This window comes from Panicum virgatum, chromosome 8K, assembly GCF_016808335.1.
Source record: "Panicum virgatum strain AP13 chromosome 8K, P.virgatum_v5, whole genome shotgun sequence".
NCBI lineage: Eukaryota > Viridiplantae > Streptophyta > Magnoliopsida > Poales > Poaceae > Panicum > Panicum virgatum.
Window position 1 is genome coordinate 47,637,000 of NC_053143.1, and position 27,803 is coordinate 47,664,802.

At 48.8% G+C, this 27,803-nt stretch overlaps 3 protein-coding genes and 3 pseudogenes across 3 annotated transcripts; 3 read left to right on the top strand and 3 right to left on the bottom strand.

Moving 5' to 3' along the window:
* Nucleotides 1-625: 625 nt before the first annotated feature.
* On the bottom strand, nt 626-1,227 carry LOC120644941 (annotated as a pseudogene).
* A 5,153-nt stretch (nt 1,228-6,380) lies between these two features.
* On the bottom strand, nt 6,381-6,969 carry LOC120645843 (annotated as a pseudogene).
* Nucleotides 6,970-10,168: 3,199 nt separating this feature from the next.
* On the top strand, nt 10,169-11,325 carry LOC120645844 (prostatic spermine-binding protein-like). The gene is made up of 3 exons (XM_039922572.1): nt 10,169-10,282; nt 10,342-10,677; nt 11,299-11,325. Exons 1-3 carry the CDS (start codon nt 10,169-10,171, stop codon nt 11,323-11,325), a joined length of 477 nt encoding a protein of 158 aa, XP_039778506.1.
* A 753-nt stretch (nt 11,326-12,078) lies between these two features.
* On the bottom strand, nt 12,079-12,702 carry LOC120645846. Its single transcript, XM_039922573.1, has one exon. It carries the CDS (start codon nt 12,700-12,702, stop codon nt 12,079-12,081), a length of 624 nt encoding a protein of 207 aa, XP_039778507.1.
* A 918-nt stretch (nt 12,703-13,620) lies between these two features.
* On the top strand, nt 13,621-14,220 carry LOC120644947 (annotated as a pseudogene).
* A 5,188-nt stretch (nt 14,221-19,408) lies between these two features.
* On the top strand, nt 19,409-22,419 carry LOC120644936. Its single transcript, XM_039921680.1, has 2 exons — nt 19,409-20,546; nt 20,658-22,419. The coding sequence occupies exons 1-2, from the start codon at nt 19,450-19,452 to the stop codon at nt 22,258-22,260; spliced, it is 2,700 nt and encodes an 899-aa protein (XP_039777614.1). The 5' UTR covers nt 19,409-19,449; the 3' UTR covers nt 22,261-22,419.
* Nucleotides 22,420-27,803: the final 5,384 nt, after the last annotated feature.

The following is a 27,803-nucleotide window of genomic DNA, read 5'->3' on the forward strand; positions in this document are numbered from 1 at the left end:
TGGATCCTCCCCCACCTTGGATTGAGTAGTTAGTAGGCAGCAGAGGCAAGGGGCGTGCAGCAGAAGAGGGTGGTGGCGCTGGGAGGTGGCGGCGAGATGGAAGGGGCGGCAGAGCTGCTGCTGGTATCGGGGAATAGGGAGGCGCGGCGCACGAAAACAGAAGTCGGGTGGAACAGGTGTCTCGAGGGATTAAGAAACAGAAACCTAATGTGTATCCAATGGCCTAGATTCACCGGCTCACCAGTAATTCACCCGTTATCCAAACCTAGCATGTGAGTAGTAAAACGGATTCGTTTTGACGAGCCCTACGCAGCCACGGTCTAAGATCATTCACACGACCAACGATTCAAAAAGTCAAATTTTGGTCAACTCCGTAGTCTCCCTCAACTTGAATTTTTTTTAAAAAAATATGAATAATTGGGATATTACAATTTACTATAAGTATGGATCCAAAGGTACGATACATAGTATGTACGGTGGCTGTGGAATGTATGGCACAAACAATTACAGAACACATTTGGACACGAATAGGACTTTAGAGTCTCAATCATTACATTTCTTATTTCCGAGGAGTTACACACGTCGGCATGAAAATGTTATTATAGAAGTACAACTCATATGGAATTTAGAAGATGGTAGAACCAACGATGTGTTGCTGCAAGAAGGCTGCATGACTCGTCAAAGCCAGTTGGTTGACTAGCTGATGTTGCTGCCAGATGGTGACGGGGCGAGCCACAGCAAGTGGGTTGAACAGCTGCTGCGAGAATGCGGCGGAGTTCGCAACAGCAAGTTGGTTGAATGGAAGCAGTTGCTGCTGCGAGTAGGAAGCAGAGTTCACGTCGGCTAGCTGGTTGAATGGGAGGAACATCTGTTGCTGCAAGTAGGCGGCGGGGTTCTGCAGTGCTAGCTGGCTAAACGGTGAAAGAACGCGTTGTTGCTGTGCCACGGTGCTCTATACTGCAGATGGGCCAAAGAATGCTGCTGCAGTAAGGCAGACTGTTGCTGTAGGACAATTGCCTGTGATTGTAGGACGCTAGCTGCAAGTGCATGCTGAAGCCTGTTGGACTGCACAATCGGGTTCTCATATCCGACTGCTGCGATAGGTGAGAAGTACTGTGGAATAGTAGCAGTGGAGGCGGCCAGTGAGCACTGGGGAATAATGACCGCGGTGGTAGCGCTCACAGAGAGAGCAAGGAGTGCAAGGAGAGCAAATATCTTGGTTGCCATGATTGCTAAGAGGTATTATTTGGGTTTCAATTTCTAAGTTGTTGCTAGATTCTATCAGTGATATGGGTGGTGGATTACCTGCGCATATGGGATCTATTTATACAAAAGAGACTCCATGTAGCTTTCTCATGATTTGTTGCTTGTGTCTCCAAAATTTTTTATCCTTATAAGCTAGTGATGACATGGTATCTAGTCAAATTTGGAATTTAGTGATAAATCTCCTCTGATTGCATGTATGTGTTGGCAAGACAGCTTGCACTTAACACAAGTAAAAAGCAACTTTTTTTCCTTTTGGCATTGTGTTGATATAAGTATGACAACAGCATGGTTGATTCACCTTTAAGCATGTCAAACACTGTAACATCCCAAAATCCACCAAAATAAATCATGTGCTAAAATTTCTTTCAAAAGTTTTTTGTCGTTGAGCTCGAACCATTTTCCCGCCCGATCTCCCGATCTTTCGAAGGACCCGATCCTGACATCTGAACCCCGCGGTCACATCCGTCTGTTCGCCCTCGTCCCGCACGTCGCGCCCAACCGCGCACGCGTGACCGACGCCGCACGTGGCCGACCGGAGCCGCGATCGCCGCCGGCGCGCGCTCGCTCCCCCTTTTCCCTTTTCCCTCTTTTTTCCCTATTTTTCTTCTCTTTTTATCCATTTCTTTTCCCCTTTTTCCTTTTCTTTTCTCCTTTTTACTTTTTTTTCTTTTCTTTTCTCTCTTTCTCTTTTCATTCCCTCTCCTTCCTTCCCTCCCTCTCTCCTTCCCCGAACGCAGCTCAGCCCGCCCTGCCCCTACTCCGCACACCCGGCCTAGCCCGACTCCCCTTCACCTCCCGCGCGCAAGCCGCTCGCTGCACCGCCGCTCCGCCCCGCTCCCGGCCTGCCCCTACTCGACTGCCCCGCGCGCCGCGCTCCCCTCCGCGTGACACATGCACACGCGGCGCTCGGCGCGCCGAGCCGCGACGCCGCGACGCCTAGCCCAGCCGCCTGCCCCGCGTGCACGCTCTGCCCGCGCACCGCCCACGCGCACGCCACAGGCCCGCCATCACCGCCGCGTCGTTCGCCGCTCCGCGAGCAGAGCCACGCCGCGCCGCCCGCCGCTGGCGCCCTGCCCGGCCACTGCTGCCACGTGCGACGCCCCTGTGCTTGCACAGCGCCGCCCGCGCCGCTCGCCGCCTGCCTGAGGTGTCCAATCGTCCTGCGCCTCGTCCTCGCCGCCGCACGCCGCGTCACGACACCGGAACGCCATTAATGGCACCCCGCGATGCTCGCCGGCCAGCGCCGACCCGCCCCGCCCGCTCCACCGCCTCGCCACGCCTTTAAATAGGCCCATCCTGTCGCTCGGCACCCTCACGACCACCTCCACCATCTCCAGCCCCTCCCTTCCTAGCTCAGTAACGCCGCCGCCGCGAGCCTCCCTGTCCGCTACCGCCGCCGCCGTGGAGAGCCTCCCACAGGCCGCCATCACCCAAGGTGAGCGGGGGACCAACTCCCCGAGGCTCCCTCGTGGTTTCCCCCATCCCTTTGACCACCACCACTCCTATGGAGCACTGGCCCCGCGCCACCCGCTGCCCGCTGCCGCCGGCCGTCGTGGCTAGGCCACCTCGGGCCGCCTCTGGCCAAGCCGCGGCCGGGATTCGACCACCGCGACTCCCTCCTCCTTTCCCCCTCGCTCCCGGCCACCACCATGGCCCTGGACGGCCGGATTGGCCGCTGCCGGCGCCGCACGGCCCCCTCCCCTGTTCTGCGGTCGGGAGGAAGAAGAGAGGGGGGCATATTAGCCCAGAACCCCCTCCCCTCTCTTTTATTTATTAAAGAGACCTTCCACCTTTGACTCTTTTGCAAAGAAATCCCTAACCTTCATTATACTCACAACTAAACCCTTCCACCCTATAAACCTAATACTAAATAAGCCCCTACATCTTTTAGGATGCCCTGAACATTTCTAGAATTTACAACTAAGTCCTTTTCTATTCCAAAACTATTTACAAATGAGCCCTGAACCCTTATTTAACCCCTAAACCTTTATATAACCTATCATTTCATGCGCCAAATGACCTCGGATCTACCTAAAACTTTACCACGCCACTCATGGCATAGTTTTGTCCATGCCATTAGGAAACCACCCAAAAACATTACTCCGAACTCCATATCTTAACTATTTCTGATTCGAGCTCAACGATAAAACTTTTATTTCTGTTTCTTGATTGTGTGCATGTTTGTATGCGTCGTAGATCACGGTGTCAACGAGGGAGAACCCATCGACGAGCAGTACTATGAGCAGGCGAACGAGGACTAGTTTCGCGACCCCGAACCCGAAGGACAGTGCTTTGACCAGGACCCCCCCCCGAAGGCTTTGAAGACGGCAAGTTCAATCCCATCCTTTGATGCATGCTTTTGTCCTAGTTTTTATACACACAACCTATTGGCCTGTTTTATAAAATTGCATATATTTTGCCTGCTGAAAACACGGTTGGATAGCCACCCCTTGATTTGTTATAACCATTCCTTGACCACCTAGATTAATGTCTGAATGTGTGTTGTTTGGACATTAGTCGCTGCTAGAACGCTTAGGATCTTATACACAATACAACTTGTTTTATAAAGAAAAGGTGTGCGTGTGTGGGAAGGGATAAAAGTGGAATTTCGAAAGATGAATTTAGACGGGATGGATGGCATTTCTGTGTGATTTGCCGATTGGTGTGCTCGTGCCTTTGTGGCAGAGCAAGGAAGGGAGATATCCATCTTGTCACCCTAAGGACCGAGTTGGTGTGTCATCTCACCTAACTCCACTATCGTGCAAACCACTCGACCGTTGAATGGGCAACGGCTTAGCATAAACCCCACAAGTTAGTCTGATAGCCATCAGGAGAGCTGAGAGCAACGGGTGATCAAGGAGAAGGGATTAGCTCTGTGTAACTTATGCCCCGGTTACAACCTCTGTGATAGGTCAATGACCCCTTGGTGCATCCCGTGATGGCTAGTCAGGTCTAGCTAAGGTGGGTAATGGCTTTGTTGGGATCTGCACCGACACTAAGGTGATCGAGTTGCGGTACCCCGCTTGTTGGTAAAGCTGCACACCTCTGCAAAGATAAAATCTATTCGAATAGCCATGCCCACGGTACTGGGTGAGTTACGGTGTGGTCACATAACTAGTGTTTATTTTGGGGATGGGTTGGCGTGAGTGGTTTTGGAAATGTGTCCGGCAGTTGTGCCGTGTGCTACGGCGGATGAGGAGTCCGGTAGCAGCTTAAAACTTGGATCCTGTGTGGATCAACACTACGTGTTACTTGGTACAAGAAATTGGCTTTGGAAATCCTTTCTTTCAAATGAACCACTGCATAAAATATTGCTTTCCGCAATTTAAACCCTAGCCTTACCCTTGATTTACCCTGTGCATTATACTCTGTTTATTCCCCTCCGTGGGTGTGATTGGACTTACTGAGTACGTTTGTACTCACCCCATTCTTTATTTTTACAGAAGAAGATCCGGACTTTGTTCCTGACGACGCTGAGTAGGGGTATCGTCCTGCACCCAGCCTTGCCTGTGGATTAGGGTCACCCGCAGGAGATACCGCATAGCGAAGACTCTGATGACCCCCTTTTTACATTTAATATCGTTGTGTGGGTGTGGGTTGTAATCCTCGCGATAGTGGCACTTCTCTGCTCACTACCGCGTAGAGTTGTACGGTGATGAACCATCTGATGTAATAAATGTGTCATCAGCCTCCTGGAACTGATGTTTGTATCACATTTAAGTCTTCTCTTATGAGGGGACGCTTCAAACACCTTGGGATCAAAATATGTGTTCCACTTAATGGGGAGCCAGTAAAGTTGCGATATGCTGATGTGGATCCAAATCTGTCTGTGCTCAGTTTGTTATCCACCTCGGGTAGGATTTGCTTAACAGACTAGTTTCAGGCGAAGTAATCATGTTCTCGGGATGTGATATGAATCAGATCTTCTAGCTCACTAATTTACCGTGCATTAAAACCAAGCTTGCTTAAATTATCTTGTTTCCCTCATTTAGGGATTAACCAACTTCATCACTACACAACTATAACATGTGATGTTGGTGCTCCAAAAAAATATTATCATATTTCCATTCAATTGTTGGGTACAACATGTGGCCGTAGAGACGATGAGAATTCCGGCCCTATGCACTAAGCCTATTAAAAGAATAAGGCAATTAAAATGTTAGATCAATTACTTTAAGTGTTTGAATTATAGCTTTTGATGAGTTGGCACAATTAATACGAAACATAATTTTTTTCTATATCCATTATTCCCGTATCATGGTAACATGCCAGTCAAATATGTAACAAAAGTAATTTATAGTGATATTTGGTGTATGAGCATGTAATATTCAACATCATGCTAGCAGTATAGATCATCGTGTTACATATATTGTTAATTTATTCTTGTCATAGGCTAAAATGAACTTTTTGGTCAAGGAGTCTGGTACATTTTTGTGAGCGACTTCATGGGTCTTATTGGTAGAGCCAAAGATTATTTTTCTTGACAATGCCACATTCTGGTGTTCCCAAGATTTATTCCTGCCTAAACCAATAATGTCAATAGCTTATGGAAGCATGCACATTTTATTAGCGAGATAAAATACATTAGTAAAAATGCATATACATATACATAAGTACGGAACAAGGGGTAACATCTTTTACATAAAATTTTTGGATTCAACAATAACCTTATTTGTTAGAACTCTAGCGTTCGAAGGATTTTTGTGGTAGCGATCGAAACATATTTATACAGTCGAAAAATAATGTGACTATAATAGTTCGTGATGTTGCCCCTCTCTCCATCTATCCACATTTCAACCAACAGAAATGTTACCTTCAATCCTTGAATGCCCCTAGTGGAATGGCTCCATTGTCCCATCCAGTGAAATCCAAACTTTCACTTCCAGACTGCCTCAGGAAGTATGTATGTTGTAGTATATATTTACTACAAGTATGGATCCAAATGTATGATACATAGTATGTACGGTGTCTGTGGAATGTATGGCACAAACAATTACAGAACACATTTATACATGAATAGGACTTTAGAGTCTTAATCATTACTTTTCTTATTTCCGAGGAGTTACACACGTCGGCATGAAAATGTTATTATAGAAGTACAACTCATATGGAATTTAGAAGATGGTAGAACCACTGATGGGTTGCTGCAAGAAGGCTGCATGACGCGTCAAAGCCAGTTGGTTGACTAGCTGCTGTTGCTGCCAGAAGGTAACGGGGTGAGCCACAGCAAGTGAGTTGAACAGCTACTGCGAGAAGGCGGCGGAGTTCGCAACAGCAAGTTGGTTGAATGGAAGCAGTTGCTGCTACGAGTAGGCAGCGAAGTTCACGGTGGCTAGCTAGTTGAATGGGAGGAACGTCTGTTGCTGCAAGTAGGCGGCGGGGTTCTGCGGGGCTAGCTGGCTAAATGGTGAAAGAACGCGTTGTTGCTGTGCCACAGTGCTCTGTACTGTCAGATGGGCCAAAGATTGCTGCTGCAGTAAGGCAGACTATTGCCTGTGATTGTAGGACGCTAGCTGCAAGTGCATGCTGAAGCTTGTTGGACTGCACAATCGGGTTCTCATATCCGACTGCTGCGATAGGTGAGAAGTATTGTGGAATAGTAGCAGCGGAGGCGGCCAGTGAGCACTGGGGCATAATGACCGCGGTGGTAGCGCTCATAGAGAGAGCAAGGAGTGCAAGGAGGGCAAATATCTTAGTTGCCATGCTTGCTAAGAGGTACTATATGGGTTTCAATTTCTAAGTTATTGCTAGATTCTATCAGTGATATGGGTGGTGGATTACCTGCGCATATGGGATCTATTTATACACAAGAGACTCCATGTAGCTTTCTCATGATTTGTTGCTTGTGTCTCCAAATTTTTTTATCCTTATAAGCTAGTGATGACATGGTATCTAGTCAAATTTGGAATTTAGTGATAAATCCCCTTGGATTGATGGTATGTGTTGGCAAGACAGCTTGCACTTAATACAAGTAAAAAAGCAACTTTTTATCATTTTGGCATTATGTTGATATAAGTCTAACAACAGCATGGTTGATTCACCTTTAAGCATGTCAAACACCTTGGGGTCAAAATATGAGTTCCATGTAATGGTGATCAACTTAGAATAAATTTAATAGTCTAAGTAAACAAACTTGTTACTAAGTATACTATAAAATATGATTTTTACTCTAAATTGTTATCCATTGAGTATCCATAGGTAATAAAAACTAAACCGATAAGTTTCGGGACCCCGAACCCGAAAACTGTGGGTGAGAGCTTATCCCCAAAACCGAATCTGCTAGACCTAAAACTCGCGGATATATATCTGATCTAAAACCGAACCATTGGCATCCCTACTAGCAAGTGTCCAGGGTTTGTGAAGTGATGGCGAGCGAGATTCCGCCATTGCGGTGTTGCAAAAGAGCCAAGGTCCTAATTACATCAAACTCTTGGGGTAGTGCACCCAGCCACCCATGATCACATCCCTAGCACGCATTCCGCGGGCCTAAGATGTAGCGAGGCAGCTACATGGGAACGTTGTACGGAGCATACGGACGAGGATCACCAAATATTTGTTTGCTTTTAAAATTACTAGTAGAGATGTATGTGCCATAAGCACATGTTTAAAGTTAAATTATTTAAAAATAATTGGATTGCATCCAACTGTACTAAAAAATCTAATTTGTTGCGTGATAGAATAACCAATTATATTTGCTATCTAAAAATCTAAAAGAGAAGCAATAATTAATATCTATATGTAAGACAACCCTTGATTAAATATGGAAGCATATTATCTAAAAAAAGTAGGGTCAAATTTGATTAGTGAAATAACTGGATGCTGGTGCCGACCACCGCAATGTGCAACGTTAGGAGGGGCAGGGAGAATGGGGGAACGCCGGCGGCCAGGGTAACACGGACGATGTGGGACGCCGGTGATCTAAGACATGATTTCAATGCCCCGAACAACACCTCATGGCTAACCTGCAACATCTAATACTAAATCAAATCAGTTTCTAATGGACGGCGTCACCACGTGTTTCATGAGCCGCATATGCAGCACCAGGTCAGGAACGATGGGGTGAGGCTAGGTGGACTCGCTGCCACTCACCTTGATCGGTTGATGCAGCGGTCACGTCATCCCTGGCCGGAATATGATGCAGTTGCTCAGCGCAGGGAGTGTCGTGGGCTCGGGGTCCGATCGCAGGTCAGGTGGGCGGAGGGACGTAGGGCCGAGGCGGCGGCAGATTTTTTTTTCGGAGGGAACGTCGGGCGGAGGCGGCGGAAAATACAGAATGTGCAAATAATATTTGGAAGCCTTCGACTCTCAAAGGAAAAATAGGGCATGTACACCAGGTGGGTATGTTATGTAGAAGGTTTTGGTGAAAACAGTTTCAGATTTTAGTGGTTTGTGGTAATAGTTTGTTGGACGAAACCAATCTCCCCATGCCATAGGCTTGGCATGTATTTAAATTTTCTTCCAAAAATAATACACGTCTTTCTTTTTCTTCTGTAATATTAATTATTATCCTTCCAAAATAAACAATGACTTAATTATGAGTGAATGAATGTAAAAGGGAAAGTAAAGTGTGTCCCAAAGGAAAGTAATACACAGTTACCAGAGATGGGTATAAGAATTTGCTGGTGCAAAAAGTATTAGGATTTTGGTGGAAAACATTGACGAAACCAATTTTTCCCTCCCTTTCGTCAAACCTTTTGGCCTGACAAGTGGGGGCCACTATGAGGGGCAGGGTGCGTGGGTCTAATTTTGTTGAGAAAGGGTTTCAATTGTTCCATTTTTATATAGATATACTAGTGGAGATTTCAGTGGTTTGTGGTAATGTTTGTTGGACGAAACCAATCTCCCCATGCCACAGGCTTGGCATGTATTTAATTTTCCTTCCAAAAATAATATACATCTTTCTTTTTCTTCCATAAATAATAATGTCAATTATTATTCTTCCAAAATAAATAATGACTTGAATTATGAGTGAATGCATGTGAAAGGGAAACTAACATGTGTTCCAAAGGAAAGTAATACACGGGTACCAGAGGTGGGTATAAGAATTTGCTAGTGTAAAAGGTATTAGGATTTTGGTGAAAAACATTGACAAAACCAATCTCCCCCTCCCTTTCGTCAAACCTTTTGGCATGACAAGTAGGGGCCTATGTGAGGGGCAAGGTGGGTCAATCTTGTTGAGAAAGGTTTCAATTGTTCCATTTTTATATAGATATACTAGTGGATATGTACGTGTCACAGACACATATTTAATTTCCTGTCCATCAAGCAATGATGTCGTTTAATAATACGCGTCTTTCTTTTTCTTGCATAAATAATGATGTCAATTATTATCCTTTCAAAACTAATAATGATACAAATTATGGGTGGATGTAGGTGCAAAGGAAAGTAAAGTGTGTGTCAAAGGAAAGTAATATGCTGGTATAAGATGTGGGAGTAGAAAATTACTGGTGGAAAATATTGACAAAACCAATCTCTCCCTCCCTTTCGTCAAACATTTTGGCCTAACAAGTGGGGCCTCCGTGAGGGATAAGGTAGGCCTAATCATGATGAGAAAGAATTTCAATTGTTTTTACTTTTATAGATAGATTTATAGATACTCTAAAAAATAGATTTATAGATAGATTATAGATAGATAAAAATTTATAGTATATAGATAGAGATTAGCTGCTATGTTGGACCGTACTAGCAACTCATTGCACTCATAAGTCGTAACCAGTTCTGAAAGGAATAAATTAGTTTGTAGATTACGTAACCTGCAAACCATGTACGCACCCAAATCCGTGCTCTAATACCAATCCAGTTCGAGGAGTCGAGTTCAATCCAGACTCTCCGATGTTCTACGATCTGCAGTGCTAAGTGCTAACACAGACGAGACCATCGTACACTTTAGCCCGGCCGGACAATGGTGGCGGAGCAAGAGGGCAAGGCAGGCTACCTGAAGTTACAGGAGCAGGCGAGCGAGGAGATGAAGGCGAAAAGCTATGTCGAGATAGATGACGAACGGATCAGGCGCAAGGCAGGCCCACAGGCTGCCATTGAACAAATCTGGAAGGAACTGTGCGAGGCATACTCCAGCCGGAGACCGAGTCTTCGTCTTCGTCCAACGACGATGGCAGCGACTACACGTCGGATGAAGAGGAAGATTCTGACGAAATCAGATACAGCGACTACTCTTCGGATGAGGAAGACGATGGTGACGACAGTGAGTACTCATCGGATGAAGAGGAAGACGACGACAACGACGATGATGATGGCAGCAGCGACTACTCGTCAGATGAGGAGGAAGACGATTACGACAACGTCGGCGACCACTGGGCTGATGATGAGGACAGTATTTACTCCACGTCAGATGATGAGGAGGAGGATTGTTTTCTGATCCTTGGTGATTGTGCAATGTTTGGCTTTAATATGGTGACTGCCATGTCACGCGCAGTATCCACTAGGTTTAACTTCTGTTTTGTAGTAGCTACTGCAATTCGGCTTTGCTCGTCTTGTTTTCCAAGTTGTGTGGAATGCATGGATCGATAAATCATGCTTTTAACTCGGTCTTTTCATATTCCAATTTCCTGCCGTAGGATCACATAAGTTCGTGGCATGGTATTACTCTATGTTACTGTGTATATAAGCACAATGTGAGTAAACTTTGATGAACGAAGCTGCCTGCGTGGGAAACATCTTAGTCTAGACACACATATATAGGACCTGCCAAATATCGATAAGCTCTGAGCCCATCTTACAATGTGAACATATTGGTTCTTCATCACAAACATGGTGACGGACTGAGTAAACCAAACTGGCTTTTTAACTAGTTTGGTAACACAGGTGACACTAGGAAAGGATATTGAGCAAATAGTTATAGGATGGTTCACCTTTGGTGATACCCTCGGACTCATCTCTAACGAGTCAGCTCGGAGATCGCTCGGAGTCGCCGATGGTTTAGTCCCAGCAGAGTCTGTCACCGAACCAGTCGTTGTCTCCTCCATTCTCATCTGCAACTCAACTCAATTCTCAACTCCCTTATCCCTATAACAGGCCAAATCATCGGAGTTCTACCCTTAGGAATACAAAGATGAAGAGGACCTTGGGACGCCCTAGTTGAGTTAGCCTTACAAGACTCGTTGTACATGTATAGATACAACTCAAGAGACTAATAATACAAATCAAAATTGATCCAATTCCTCTCTACATTTAGTTCATCACACTGTTGTCACCTGTAAACTTTTTTTTTGGTTAGCCTGTGAACCTATTAGGTTTTGGAACCAATTCGATAGGATATTCAGGTGTGATAGGTTGTGTTGAGTTGTGTGATAAAGATGACGAAAATAATGCATTAGATTGTGTGGGTGCGGTCTTCTCATCTCTAAACATTGATGTGAACGATCTATCTAGTAGTAAGCAGATTAACATTGCTTTTTTGTCTTTGTTTTTGCAACTTCTAGAGACCGGGATCAGGCCATCAGGCTACTGTTCATCTCTAAACACAACAGAGAGAGCTTATTTTGTTCAGACATGGATCAGGCTACTGTTCACTCGGATATTGTTCTCAGTCTGGCAGGCGGGCCCGGCCGACACTAAAACCCGCCCCCACGCGTCAGTCATTTGATAATACCGAGTTTCTTCTTGATAGCTTCTTGGCAATTAGCTAATAAGGTCTGTATCTGTTTAAAAATGAGAGATTTCAACTATGGAACTGTGTCTTCTTGGCACTTAGCTCATCAAGATTGACATATGGAACTGTGTCTTGACACTTTCAATAATAACATCAAAAATAGATAGAGATTTCAACTATTGCAATTACAAGTAGTGGAGATTTCATCGAATTGAATCCAAATTTATTTTGCTAACTAGCTGACGAATGCACCACATGATCCGGGACTCCTCGAGGCTCGTCACGGTGACGTCGCACCGGACGACGATCCCGTCGCCGGCGCCCTCCCAGCGCCGCAGCGCCGCCCTCAGCTCCTCCACCGTGGCCACGTCCATGGCGCCGGAGCTGGACAAGCTGCCGCGGAAGCGGTGCGGCCCCACGGCCGTGCAGAACGCCCGGTTCCCACCGTCGCCGTCGAGGGCGATGCTCACCCTGTACGCGGCGGTCACGTCCGATGGCATGGCCGGGAGCAGCCTCCACCAGGGGTCGCGGCGGGACCAGAGAATGAGGTCGACGGAGACGCGGCCAGCGTCGTCGTCGGAAGCGGCGAGGACGCCCCTGGGGTAGAAGTGCAGCCGCCACTCGTGGCCGCCGACGCGGAACGGCGCCGTCTCGATGCGCTGCCCGGCGAGCGCCGCCGCTTCGACAGCGGAGTAGCGGTCGATCCTGTGCAGGTGCGCGCCGGTGTGCTGCCGCAGGCGGGTGGAGGAGAAGGAGAGCGCCTCCCGCGCGCCCCGCCACGCGGCGTGGAGCATCCGCAGCGTCGCCGGCAACGACGACGACGACATGGCAGGCCCAAGGGTCGAGGAGCTCGATCGATCCCGAGCAGATGGATCGTGATGATCGAGTTGGTCCACGGGTTGGAACGCAGGTTCACTTTTTATATTTCGACAACGTGAATTATATTACTTCTTTGGTCGTTTCAGGCGAGGACTCTGAATACATGCAATTGGAAGCTCGTGCAGGCGTGGTATGTTAGTTATATGGCAACAGCCAACACTTCATGGAACTTTCCTTTTTTTTGTTAAACGATTCTCTGCATGCGAGCATCAACATTCAGGAAATTGCTCTGAAACCCAAATCAGCGACTGACATGATGAGAATTCAATTTTAACTCCATCCATGCTTTGAGCACGTTCAACCGGATGATGATGAGCAACCCCGACCGGCCGGAGGTGTACACGCCGAAGTTCCTCGCGGAATAATTCACCGTCGGATTATTATTCTCATGTGCATATTGTTTAGCCAACACATACGTATTATCCAAGAAAGTTTACCACTAAATTTCAAAATTGACTAGATACCATGTCATCTCTAGCTTATCTCAAATTACCACTTTACACACACTTTAACATAGAGCAACATATATGATGTGAACCAAACGCATAAAAGTGGACCAAACGTCATTGTCACTCAAGTATTAAGAAAGCAAACAAGAAAAGTGTCACCTTTTTTCTTCTAATTTGTTTTGCCAACACAATCACATGTCATACAAGCCAACAAAACTGACCGCTAAATGTTGAAATTGACAAGATACCTTGTCATCTCTAGCTTATCCAGCAAAAGGTAATATAAAATATTGCTAGACTTACATGAGAGATCATGCCTATAAATAGGCCTCAAATCAGAAGTTAATCCATCACCTACATCTTCAAGACAACTTAGCAACATACAAAGTGAAACACACTAGCAACCTCATAGCAGCAATGGCAACAAAGACATTTGCCCTCCTTGCAGTCCTTGCTCTTTTAGTGAGCGCGTCCACAGCAGTCTTTATCCCACAATGGTCACTAGCTTCTACCGCTGCAACTATTCCACAATACATCCCATCAGTAACAAGTGTGGGGTTTGAAAACCCAATTGTGCAATCCTACAGGCTACAGCAAGCGCTCGCATCAAGCATCATACCATCAGCCTTATGGCAGCAATAATCCTCAGCCCATTTGGCAGTACAAAGCGTCGTCGCACAGCAACAACTGCAACAGCTTTCGCCAGCATTCAATCAACTAGCCATCGCAAACCCTACTACCTTCTTGCAACAACAGCAGCTTTTCCAAGCACTCAACCAACTGGCTGTAGCTAACACTGCTTCCTACTTGCAGCAACAGATGTCTTCATTCAACCAACTGGCTGTTGCAAACCCTGCCGCCATCTTGCAGCAGCAACTACTAACACTGAACCCACTAACTACGGTAAATTCCACCGCCTTCTTGCAACAACAGCTGCTGCTGCAATTGAACCAACTGGCTACGACAAACCCTGCCGCATACTGGCAGCAACCCATCGTTACCGGTTCCATTTTCTAGATTACTTATGAGTTGTACTTCAACAATAAAGTTTACATGCCGACGTGTGTAACTTTCTGGAAATAATATTAGTATTGACTAATATTATTTCCAGAAAGACGAGCACGCCAACGCATCTCTCACATCTTCACCGACCAGGCCAGCATGGCTCCTGGTGTCACCACGATGACATGGAGATCCGCGCTTCAGCTCAAGCCTCCTCAGCACGGCTCGCCAGGGCGTTGCTGTGTGCGTGGCCAGCCGCTGCTCGTCGGCGGCAGCCTGATGGACTGGGACGACCAGAGAGCGGGAGTCAATGGAAGTCTTCAAAAAATTTCTAGAACAAGGCCTGTATTCCGATTCAACACGAAACGTCTCTTTTCTTTCCAAGGCGACACAAGCCAACTCGTAACGAACTCACCTTACCTTAGGAATGGTTAGGAAAAGCTGGACCCAAAGCGAAAGCGTAGATTAACCAACGCGGAAAGCCGGACGCATAGTGAAAGCAAAGATATGATTAAGCAACACTGAGAACTCGACACAAAGCGGAAGCAAACTCTCGAAACAATCTACTCGAGCAACACTGTCATGAAAGCTTCACTTAGCCAAGCATGCGAGGATCCATCAATGATTAGCAGAGCTTAAAAACAAGCGGAAGCAGAGCTTAACCAAAGAGCCGATCAAGAGTCTCACCAAAAACAGTAGAGCTAATCACAATGAAAGAGTACTCTTAACTAAGCACGCAACGGCTAACTGTGAGAACTAATCAACATAAATCGAATTATTTGCAACCTGCTGGTAGGGTTGAAAACAAAAATGAAAATTTTCGATTACCGGGAACCGTTTTTGAGATTTTACCGAGATTCTGGAGTAAATGAAAATGAAAACGGCTACCGAAAATACAGAATAAAAAATGATATTTTTATCCGAAACTGAAAGCGAAAATGATTTCAGCCTCTACCGACCGTTTTCGAAAATTACCGTATTTATGCGGTAATTTACCGCCGGTATTACCGTATTTTAGGGATCTTACCGTATTTGAAGTCCAGCCCAACACATATTTTCTCAGTCCAATAGCTCGCGGGCTTCTCTGCTGGCCCGGCCTTTCAGGTTAACCCTAGCCTCAAAATCCCCCCGCTCCCCACTCCCTGACCCAGTGAGGCAGTGACTCCCGTGAGGTTGGTTCTTCTCATTCCATTATTGGCTATTGGTTTTGTACTTTGGTATGATAATATGAGTACTAATATATTTTTATATTTTTAGGATATATTTTCAGAAGTCAATGATGATTACGTGGCATGTGATGATGATGACATGCCTGAGGTTCTGCTGTAGGCATAGGCAGCCTGCGGCCCTGCACTAGTACTATTTTTAATGGCATGCCAGTATATGTTTAAGTCTCTATTTGAATTTGGTTAATGATCATGTATGACTATGTCACGTATACTGTGTGCAACTTTGTGCCATACTATCGTGCATGCTACTATGTGTCAGTTATCACGTATTAATTCGATATCTGGATTAAATCTTAATCGAATCTTCACTATTTGCATATGAGATGTCTTAAGTCATATTGTTAATGTTATGCTCTATTGTTTCATATGTTTATCATTTTTTAAATACCGTTTTGATGGGTTTCGACCGTTATCGATGTGTTCTCGACCGTATATTTCCGTTTTCAAAATTACCGGAATACCGGCGCCGTTTTCGTTTCCGAAAATACCGTACCGCTTTCGTTTCTGATAAAAAAAATGTGAAAGTAAAAGTAGTAGAGTCTTTCGCTGACCGTTTCCGACCGTTTTCATCCCAGCTGCTGGCCTGTCCCCACGGTGGGCCGCGCTCACATGGGCTGCCAAGCTCGTCCTCACCTGCTCTTGGGTCGCCTGCCCGAGCTGGCTGCCGGCCTGCGCGCACCTTAGGCCGCGGGCCCACCTGGCCGCCGCTGCAGCTGCGGGTGCCTGTGTGCTGCACGCGAGCCCCCGACGTGCCGCCGCTTGCGCTGCTGCAGCTGCGGCGTGTCTCCGCGCCTCCGCTCGAATGAACCTGCTCGCGAACAGAAGCAAGAAAAGAGGGGAGAGCAGCAACAAAACCGATGCTTCAATTTCAAATTACTCTCTCAAAATTTCATATAAAATTTGAACCGTAGATTTATGGCTGTGAGATCTAACATATTCATAAAGAAATTTACAAAAAAAATCGAGTAAATCTTGCTAGTCGAAAATCACTCGAAAAAAGCACCCGAAAAATCACGAAAAAGAAAAACGCTCGTGATGAAACAAAAGCACACAATTTTGATGTTTGGATTACTTCACGATGTCCGGTTACAATGCACTCTTGAGCACATACAAAACTAAGGTGGTAAAAAAACAAATCAAAGATCCACTACTCTATTACTCTCTCAAACCGTAGAAATCTCTCTCAAAAGAGATATGCAAGAGGTGGCTGCCCACAACAGCCCTCAACATATATAAACGCTGGTCAAAAAAATTAAACGGCACTTACATGAAATACACAATCCAAATACCCCTTAGAGGTAAAACTGTCCAAATATTTCTCGAAGCATTGGACGAACACGACATCTTCACGACTTTACTTCACCTCGACGCTAGCTTCGTGATGACACCATGCGCCCTCCATCAACATCATCACAACACGTTTAGCTCGTTTCCTAGCTAGAGCTGGCTCGTTTAGGTCGTGAGCCAGCTCAAAAAAATGCTAGCAGCCACCATCCATGGCGCGGGCAGAGTTGCGATGCCTGCGGCGAACATGGGGTTGAGGTACCTAGACTATATCGTGAGCGTAGAGGAGAGCTTGCTGATGGAGGCGCTGGGCCGGAGCACCCGGCGCTGAGGGACCCCGACTCCATCCACCGCAGCGGCTGGGCCAGGTCTTTGAGCTCTACCTCGCGAGGGAGAAGGTCCGCATGCAGCAGGACTACATGCGCACAGAGCCGATCAGATCTTGGGGAGGGATGAGGGGCCGCACGGCCACACGGCGCGCAGGGGCGACCGGCACGGCTGCAAGACCGGACGCCTGAGCGAGGGCCGCAGCGCAGGCTGCGCCGCCCGTTTGCCTGGCTGGAGGGGCGGAGGCCGCATGCGGGTAGGCGGCGGCGCGGTGGTGGCCAGGGACGGCTGACAGGCGATGCGGTAACGGGTTGACGGCGAGGGTCGAGTTGGGGTCTCGCGACTCTCATCGTCTCGGTATCTCGGGGAGATGGGGAATCGGGGATTCGGAGGACTCGGGCGGCGGTGGCGGAGGGAGTCAAATGATTATAGATTTTCTTTTCAATTAGTAATATATTGACTCTACATTATTATTTTTTCTAAAAATACATCTTTTGCCATAAATATGATATTTTCGTTTAAAATTTTTCATATGAATATAAAATACTTTTTACTTGTTTTTTCAAAAGTACGCGTGGCACGCATCTATTCTATTTAGACTGTGTCAGAATCCAATACAATATTATGTTATGGTGGATAGATAATGATGTTAGTGTTTTAAAAATATATGCGTGCTACACTTTACCGTTGAATATGCGTGCCGTGGGGGACTGCTGTATTAGAAAGATAAGGGATGGGGACGGGGAGAGAAAAAAGAAAGAATGAAAAAGGAATGTATGGAAAGAGAAGAATATTTTATTATAGTTTTGTTGGTAGTATATCGCGCAACAGTTTTGGTGAAATCTATAACCTATACTAGGGGCTGAATGAGGATTTGGCGAAGGTCTGGGTGGTGTGGTGTGCTGATGGAGGTCGATTTTGGTCATGGTGAGATGCTGGGTGGTGGATGGGGATTTGCAGCAGCAGCAGTGGAGAGAAAAATGAGAACGCGGGGCTGGGAGACAATGGATGGGATACTCACATGCGTTGCCTCCTCCTTGCCGATTCGAAAATCGATGGCGTGTCCCCCTGGATCCCCCAGATCCCCCGCCGGCTCAGGCTCGATAGCTTCGAAGAACAAAGGGCAAAAAAAATGAAGAAAAATGTGGTAAAAATGCTACAGATCAGAGATGCGAAAAGTCGCTAAGGAGAGATGCTCCCCCCCCCCTATTCTAATCAGTCTCCCTCCCCCTGCGGACTCCCATTTGCTTGGCTTGATAATCTCCACCAAAAACAACCACGCAATCCCTCGCCTCGTCGTAAATCGAAAATGATGCGACGATAGCTGAGTAACAGGATGGAATTGACCTGAAATTAGTCTTCACTTGAGAATCCTGTTGATTCCCCGTTGGGGATCCGAACTTGCTCTGCGGTGGATGAATTGACCTGAAATTAGTCTTCACTTGAGAATCCTGTTGATTCCCCGTTGGGGATCCGAACTTGCTCTGCGGTGGATGGGTGAATCGAGCGGGTTGTTCGAGAGGATAGAGGAAATAGAGAGGAACCCTAGAGAGAGAATGAGAAGACGAAATGACCGGCGCGAGACCCAATGTTTTGAATAAAATTCCTCGCCGGGTTGTATAAGGTGGGGCCAGCCTGTCAGGGCGCGTGCGGCACGCACGACGCGTGATCGTTGGATGGCGACTGGACGGTGGATTGAACCGGCCGTACGAGCAGACGAAAAAACAGCCGGCCGGTATGAAGTCATTACCATATTTTATTATAGTTTTGTTGGTAGTATATCCCAACAATTTGGTGAAATAGAATAGAATGTATACATATATCCTCATCAGCTCCCACTTGGATTCATATACGATACGATTATAAATTTATAAATTTGTGTTAGCAAACGCGGTCCCAACTCCCATAGGCGCCAGTCACCAAAAAAAAACCCCTCTCCCATAGGGATTGAGATCCTCTGCAGTCGACTGCAGTGACCGACGAGTAGGCCTGATGGACGCCCGGACCCACATGCAGTGACAGTGGCACTTTGTAGTCGACTGCAGAGGAACTGATTCCCTCCCATAGGCGCCCGCGGAGCCCACTGCTGAGCCACCAGATGCCGCTTGACGGGGGGAGACATCAGACATGGCTGACCTGGCCTCATGGTCAAGTCAACGCCCCCAACACCAACACGGTTGCGCGGCGCCTGCGGCCGGAGCGTGAAGCTTCGTGGCAGAGCCGAGGCAGCTTCACTTCGAGCGAGCGACGCGCGCGGCGAGGTCAAGTCCTCGTCAAAAACAAATACTAAGACTCTCGCGCCTCTGCACGCCGCCGCATTTAAGTAGTAAGCTCAAGGCAGGCGCCTTCTGCTCAGAGTGGCGAGCGAGCTCGTGGCGGCCGCATTTGACTAGGAGCGCGCGCAATGGCGGATTCCGGCGGCGGCGGCGGCGGCGACCCGTGGGAGTACAAGCTGCGCAAGTACCTGCTGCTGCTGGCCACGCTGGTGGCCACCGTGACGTACGGCGCGGCGTTCAACCCGCCGGGGGGCGTGTGGCAGGGCGCCGACCCCGCCATCGAGCGCCTCGCCGGCGACCCCATCATCCGGGAGACCAGCTACCGCCGCTACCTGGCCTTCTTCTACAGCAACGCCACGGCCTTCGCCTCCTCGCTCGTCGTCATCGTCCTCGTCCTCATCCTCTCCGTGCTGCACGAGGCTCACGAGCAGGCGGCGGGCACGGACAGGCCGCGCAGCCTGGCGCCGCTGCGCATCCTCCGCGTCGTCATGGTGCTCGATCTCCTCAGCCTCATGGGGGCCTACGCCGCTGGCACGTTCCGGGACAGGCTCACGGCGACCTACTCCTCGGTCCTGCTCGCCGGCGTCGTCATCTACCTCCTGGTCCACACGGTGCTGGCCTCCTGCCCGGCTGCACCGGCACCGCCGGACGAGGAGGAGAAGGACGGCAACGGCAGCAGCGCGGCCGAGAAGGAGGAGGCCGAGAAGAAGATGGCCAAGCTCCGCAAGGTGCTGATGCTGCTGGCCACGTTCGCGATGAGCGTCACCTACGTGTCCGGGCTCAGCGCGCCGGGTGGCTTCTGGGCCGACGACGCCGGCGGCCACAAGCCGGGCGTCGCGATCCTCAGGGGCGGGCCGCACGACGCGCGCCTCAAGGCCTTCTTCGTCCTCAACACCACCGCCTTCGTCGCGTCCCTGCTCATCATCATCATCCTCCTGGACAAGAAGCTCTCCTTCAGCCCAAACCTGCGCTCGTTCGAGCTCTACGGGTTCATCACCGTCGCGATCGTCGGCCTCGTCGGGGCCTACTCCGCCGGCAGCTGCCGCCAGGTCGACACCACCGTCTATGTCAATTCTCTGGTCGGTGCTGTGATCGTCTTCATTCTCGCTCAAGCCGCCATCGTCAAGTTCTGCAAAGAAACCATCAAGGAGAGCTGCTTGTGGAAGCTGCTAGAAGGCATCCCTGGGAAGGTGTCCGGATGTCTGAGTGGCAATGGGGATGCCAGGTTAGTATTGACAGAGCTCTCTTCGTCCTTAATTGCAGTCAAATTTGGGATTCAATTCAAATTTCTCAGTAATTTAATTTTGAATTTTGATTCATTTGATTCATCATCCAGCGTTGAGAAGCAGCAAAGACAAGTGCTGGAGAGGGCTCGCTCCCTGGTTCTGCTGCTGGCCACTCTGGCGGCGGCCATCACCTACCAAGCAGGCCTGAACCCGCCGGGCGGCCTCTGGCAGGGCGACGACGCCGGCGGCGGCTACAAGGCCGGCGACCCGGTGCTGCTGACCACCAACCCCAGGAGGTACAAGGCCTTCTACTACAGCAACTCGACCGCCTTCGTGGCGTCCCTGCTCGCCATCGTCCTGGTCCGGATGAAGACCCTGCACCACCACAACGCCCTGGAGGCCGCCATGATACTGGACCTGCTGGGGCTCATCGGCGCCTACGCCGCCGGGAGCTGCCGGGACGTGACCACCTCCATCTACGCCATGGCCCTGGCCGGCGCCGTCTTGGTCTATGTGGTGATCCATGTCGTCCTCTTCACGCTGGACCACAACGAAGCTGCTGCTCCGGTGGTCAGCGGCAAGGAGAAAGAGGACCCGGTGGAGAAGAGGCGCAAGCGGCTGCTCCTCTTCGCGATCCTGGCGGCCACCATCACCTACCAGGCCGGGCTGACGCCGCCGAGCGGCTTCCTGGCCGGCGACGATCCGGCGACCGGGCGCCGCGCCGGCGACCCCGTCCTGCTCAACAACTACCCGCGCCGGTACACGGCCTTCTTCTATTGCAACTCGGTGAGCTTCATGCTGTCCATCGCGCTCATCATCCTCCTCGTCAACCCCAACCTGTACCGGCCGGCCATCCGGAGCAACGCGCTGTCCGTCTGCACGGCGGCGGGCATGAGCGGCATCATGGGCGCCTACGCCGCCGGCTGCACGCAGCACCTCAAGACATCCATCTACATCTTCGCGCTGGCGGGGTTCGTCCTCTTCGTGGTCATAGTGGCTGTTGTGTTCTGGGTTTTCCGTGATGATGACAAAGGCAAGCCAGCAGATGGATCGTCCTCCTCCTCCTCCCAAGGCAGAGCAGAGAAATCCAGTACCAATGAGGACTTGGAGAAGGGCAAGAACGACGACGCGGGGAAGAAAGCAGAGGAGGATGAGAAGGAGAAGAGGCGGCATGCAAAGCGCAAGTACCTGATGCTGCTGGGAATCCTGGTGGCGAGCGTGACCTACCAGGCCGGCCTGGCGCCGCCGGGAGGGTCTTGGCAGTCCGACGGCGGCGGGCACGCCGCCGGCGACCCGGTGATGCACGACAACCGGAGGCACCGCTACCTGGCCTTCTACTACAGCAACTCCACTTCGTTCGTGGCGTCCATCGTCGTCATCGTCCTGCTGCTGCCGCAGTCCCTGCACAAGGACGACAAGTGGGCGGCGTGGTGGCTCGGGGTGATGAACACGACGATCGTGTTGGACCTGCTCGGCCTCCTCATCGCCTACGCCGCCGGCTCCAGCCGGTCGTGGAAGACCGCCGGATACGTGTCGGCCCTCGTCATCGCCGTGCTGGCCTATTTCGTGGTCCACGTGGCGGTGTCGCGCTTCGTCAGGAGGGGGAGAGGTAAACAACGAGACAGCTCCGGCGACGGCGGCGACTCCACCCAGCACCAGCAGCAGCAGCAGCAGAAGAATGGACAGGCCGTTCAGCCCGCTCGAACTAACTGAAGCAAGCTGGGTGTTTGCACAGTTTTCTTTCGGTGCCATTTTTGTAGGTTTGCGTGTTGTTTGTGTCTTGTTTTCTAGTATTATCCTTTTTCTCCCTCTTGTCAGGTTTGTAGTTCTATGAGATGTAGTGGTGAATTGTGATGAGTATCGTCATGAGCACATTGATCTCTTTTTCCCTGCTGCAGCAGCTGCATTTTACCCTCTAAACAAACCTGAATCTGATTCCAGCGGATGCGAGATAACAAATGTCATTATTATATATCAACACTAATCTGCACAAGTACTCCAGTACAGTATTTTTTTTAAAACATTTGACTAATCTCAACTCAACTGGCCAGACCAGGGTTCCTAACTTTGAGAAAATGATCTCTCGTATTTTTTAAAAGAAATCGCTGTATGCTCTCGATCGTCTATATATCTCTAGTGATAGACTGTCCCTGTCGTTGTTTAAAACAAAACGAAAAAAGAAGTATATAAGGGTTTTTTTTCGACCTGCGACAGCAGAGATTCATTGCATATGCTACTAGCATAAAACACAGTATATCAACCATAAAGCACCAACCACTTCCAATTCTGAGAGACGGAGTGGATAATAAAAATCAAACTGCAGCACAAGAATGGAACTCGCAGATCTTTGCAAGATTCCTAGTCTGTTTTTGCCTTTGTTCTCTGCTACTTTCTCCCCTCACAGCATTATCACTTGTTAAATCCCACTTTAGGAAAAACTTGAGCCTCCCTATATTCCAAGTTGTCATTTTCTTTGAATCCCGAGCAACATCACGCTCAAGCAACGTCATGTTGGATATATAGTACGACAATAGGATGCAACAAACACCATCCTACCAGCCCATAGTTATCCTTTTCTTTTCCTATTATTGTAATCCCAGTGCCAACCTTCACCAAGAATAGCTACACCAGCAGCCACCTGAACGCACGCCACATTCCAACTTCAGGCGTCAGCTGCATGACTGGCTACCCTGACGTCAGACAATGAATGGCACTTGCCGGCCTACCTCGCCTCGGATGCGGCTGCCTGCAGCAGTTCTTAAATAATAAATAGGGATGGAAACGGTAAGAAAATTGAAAAATGGATATCCGAGATATCCGGATCCGTTTCCATACGTATCCGATCCGTTTCCATCCTAAGGGATGGGAACCGGAAGGGAACAGGAAAACGGATATCCGAGATATCCGAATTCATTTCTATACGTATCCGATCCGTTTCCACCCTTAATAATAAATACTGAATTGGCAATGGGACCGCGGAACGTGCGTTCAGACGTACTCCGTTCCAAATTATAAGTTATTTATTTTTTTCTACTACAAATTTGATCATTTATTTTATTTAAAAATTTATGCAAAATATCATTTTTTGTTGTAACTCCTTATCGATACAAGTTCTTCAAAAATAATATAAATCTATTATATTAATAAGGGAGTGTTAAAAGAAGCCACCACGTTCGCCGAGAGGGTCTAGAAATTCCCAATGTAATCTGAAAAAGAGAAGAATTTGCACCGTCGGATTTTATGAAGATCTAACGATCCAAATTAATCTATTATATTAATAAAGGAGTGTTAAAAAAAGCCACCACGTTCGCCGAGAGGGTCTAGAAATTCCCACGTTAATCTGAAAAAGAGAAGAATTTGCACCGTCGGATTTTATGAAGATCTAATGGTCTAAATTAATTAAAAGAGTCCATATTAAATTTAGAGGTGTAGAAATTCCCATGTTAATCTAAAAAAGAGAAGGATTTGCACCATCGGATTCTATTAAAATCTAACGGTCTAAATTAATTAGAAGAGTCCATATTAAATTTAGGGGTCTAGAAATTCACACGTTAAACTAAAAAGAGAAGGATTTGCACCGTCGGATTTTATGAAGATCTAACGGTTCAAAGTAATCATAAAAATCCATGTTAATTCAATAAAGATGCAGCGAGAGCTGTCTTCTACGTGCGGGGATGTGTTTCCAGGTGGCCGGGAGGTTGCTTCAGTGCTTCGCAGGACGGCTCGCTTGATCTGGTGGGAGGCATGTGTGCATCACTGAAACAGACCGAGTTCCCGAGAGGAGAACCCGACTCTCTGTATCGTCGTGATAGTCCCTGGATCGGTAGCTATCACATACAGAACTCATTTCAATCGAATATTACAGATATAACTCACGTTTACAACATCACATGGATTTAATTATTACATAATCCAAAGGATTGTACTACGATTTTCAGAGTACAAGCCCCTTGGGCTAAAAGAAAACAAACAGAAAGCGGAAACGGTGTCTAGTCTTCTGGGCAACTTCATCTTCACGAATTCTCTCCACAGGCAGCTCGGAGTGTAGCTTGGGCCATCCTTCACATCTTTTTTTCTTCATCGTCCTGTCGACTCCTTCACTCGGATCCTGCATCTATCAGGCTATCCCCAATGACGGGATAGGTTCACGTCACCATCCGTATGCAAACTTTATGTGGATGCAAACGGTATAAGAGTAATGCCAAGGATAGGCTGTGGTTTCTTATGCAAGCAATATATGTATAAGTCATCCAAATCACCTTTCAACACGGGCAGCCCCGGCAACCCAGACTCCCGGTCTCCTATCTTCCACTACAACTGTCTCAACCCTAGGTCGGTGCGGAAACTCCCTCTCCCTGCACCTCAGCTGCTATCGCGGGCGTTCCCGGTCCACCGCGACGCGGTGAGGACCATAGCAGGGCTGGGTTGTCGAGGCGGAGTTGGAACGCGATGGTGGTGCAGCAAGCACGCCATATGCGTCGCGCTAGGTGTGCGTGGGCTTGGACTGGTGGCTGCCTGCAAGGTGTTCGATGAAATGCCCAAAAGAGCTGGCCTTGCGACGATGCGGCTGTGTTCATGTCCAGGAGGTCGTGGCAAGGCTCAGTTTCTCTATGGCTGTGCGTGTGCGTGTTGTGGTGTTGGAAAAAGGGCGACCTTGGGCGGTTTCCATGAGCTTGCGCGTCGGGCATGGCCATGGCAAGGCCATGGCGTGGCCACGGCGGTGGTGCAACGCCACGAGGACAAACGACGGCGGTCTGCAGGGTGGAACGTGGCGCGTTGGGTCCCTGCAAGTGGAAAAGATAGGACAGGGTGCTATGGCTTTCTACAGACGGTTCATCGGCATGTCGCCGGCAACACACAGGGACTGGAACGGAGGCTAGGAAAGGCGACCTACCGATTCGGGTTGGGGACGACGAGAACGACGCAGTGACGAGGTGAGGCCGGGCGAGGTCGCAGCCGTGCCGTGCCGAGCTGCTGCGTTGACGACGGCGTGCGGGGCGCAGGCATGGTGAAGGGGCTCCGGTGGCGACGTCCTCGTCACGCCCGGCCCTGGGCGCAGCAGCGGCGTCCCTGGGTGTCGGCGTCGCCGGGCGGCGGCTCCTCCTCCTTGGCTTGACGACGATGGCGGCGATGTGGTCCAGCGCGTCCTCCTCCTTCTCCCCTGCTTCTTCTTTTCCCCCTCACGACCCTCTTTTCCTCTCTGTTCCAAGAAGCGGCAGCGGCTTGGGGGAAGAGGAACTCGGGGCCTAGGGTTCCGAGGGCGGCTGCAGCGGGTCTTTTAGGCGACTGGCTAGGGCACGGACGCCGATGGACGGCTGGGGCAGCTCGGCGCGGACACCCGGGACGCGTGGCTCGCATCTAGCTGCGGCGCGGGGGATTGGGCTTGGCGCTGGGCGAGCAGGCGGTCAAGGGAGCAGGGGAAAAGCAAAAAGAGGCGATTCAGGCGGGCAGGTGCTAGCTGGGTGGCGCCTCCACCGATTTGGCGTGGAGTGGGGAGGGCGCGCGCGCGGTGCCGCGCTGGCGGAGTCGGGGAAAAGGCGAGACAGAGGAGGAAGAGGAACAGAGGAGGGCGGCTGCCAGGTGGGGTCCGCCTGTAAGCGATACAAGGAGGAGAGGTGGCGTGGGGGTCTGTTGGGCTGGTTGTGTTGGGCCGCGGGGTAGGTTCTTGGGCCGTGCAGAGTGGGCTGCGAGGCAGGCCAAAAGGGCAACTGGGTCAAGTTGTGTGCAGGCCTCTTATGGCCTTTGGGCTGAACCGGGTTTTGGGTCGACGCTAGGTCTAGGTGGGTTGGGCTAGACCGAACTGGGTCGGGTTTGGTCTCGCGGTCTGGGTCACGGATTTAATTTGAATGGATCATTTCAAATTAAATCCCACACAACATGATTAGCATTTGAATTTAAATTGAGGGGCACACCTCAATTTAAATTCCACGCAATTTTCAAGCAAGAAAAACAAACCCAAATCGAATTCGAGTAAACAAGGTAGAGCCAATAAAATTCAAGTAACTCCAAATATTTTCACACTAGCAAAAATAATTCCTTAATTCAAATCAAAGTTTTAATTTACTAGGAATTTAGAGAGGTATAATTCCTACTTAGATGAATTATTTACAGCACCAACACAAAAAAAATTGAAATCCACATTTTTCGACTTTATAACATTCCGGAAAAATCCGGGATATTACAATCACACTGTTTCATACTGGTGCCACAAAACCACACGAGAGGACAACGGTGTTGCAGCGGCGAGCTAATAAGGCAGACGGGAACGGGAGGATGCACGCGGCATGTGTGCATCATGCATTCATGTGTGCATCTGCACGCTTGCCGCCCTGAAGAACAAGCCCAGCTGCGGCAGTGAGCGGGATTGGATTGATTGCCGAGAGCCCGAGACACACACGGACGGGCCGCACACACGGGCAACAAGAGTTCATGCAGCCGCAGCACAGCAGTAGGCAGTCCCAGTATGGCGGATGCAGCAAAACAATGGAGGGGCCTAAGCTCCTCCCTCCTCAATCTCTCCATTTTTTCTTATGGTTGACGTGAAATCCGGTCAACACATCGAATGCGCTAGATCGTGCGGGTCGCGAACAGACCGAATCACCGTGAGGCTGCGCAGACCGGTTTAGCTACCCTGTCAAATCGGATTCCTCGGGTTTGGCCTAGATCGATCGTTTGATAGGGGATAACTACCACGCTTATGTGATAGAGGACGGTTAAGTTTACTTATAAACCAGTAAAAGGATAACTAACACACTTACGTGATGAAAAATAACTACAATTATTAAAATATTTCATATACCATAACATATTATTTACCTATGTGTACTTGGAAAGAGACCAGTCAATAAATAAAATAAAGGTATATGGAGTTCACCCATGACAACATAACCTGGCTTGGCTTAACACAATTATTAAAATATTTCATATTCTATAGCATATATATATATATATATATGTGTACTTGAAAAGGTACCGATCAATAAATAAAATTATAGGACTCGGATAAGAAAAAGATTCCAGCCAAGTAAATAAATAGATGACCAACTAGCATATTTCAAACAACAACATAACCTATGAGGCATTTTGCACATCTTGATCGCTTGCGTTCCTGCGCCAGGTTGTTTTGATTTCTTTCTCGGCCGATACTCCACTTCCCAAGAATTCAAGTCGCTCGCTGCGCATCCCAGCCGGAGCCGTGGCGTGTCCTAGCCGGAGCCGCCGTGCTGTTGCCGCAGCCTTGTGGGCAAACGCCGCAC

Excerpts from the sequence above, each read along its gene's own strand:
- LOC120645844 (XM_039922572.1), top strand. The coding sequence starts at position 10,169 with ATGGTGGCGGAGCAAGAGGGCAAGGCAGGCTACCTGAAGTTACAGGAG. Across the intron at positions 10,283-10,341 it reads ACGAACGGATCAGGCGCAAG|CCGGAGACCGAGTCTTCGTC; the intron begins GCAGGCCCACAG and ends GGCATACTCCAG. Across the intron at positions 10,678-11,298 it reads CAATGTTTGGCTTTAATATG|GCCAAATCATCGGAGTTCTA; the intron begins GTGACTGCCATG and ends TCCCTATAACAG.
- LOC120645846 (XM_039922573.1), bottom strand. The coding sequence starts at position 12,702 with ATGTCGTCGTCGTCGTTGCCGGCGACGCTGCGGATGCTCCACGCCGCG.
- LOC120644936 (XM_039921680.1), top strand. The coding sequence starts at position 19,450 with ATGGCGGATTCCGGCGGCGGCGGCGGCGGCGACCCGTGGGAGTACAAG. Across the intron at positions 20,547-20,657 it reads AGTGGCAATGGGGATGCCAG|CGTTGAGAAGCAGCAAAGAC; the intron begins GTTAGTATTGAC and ends TTCATCATCCAG.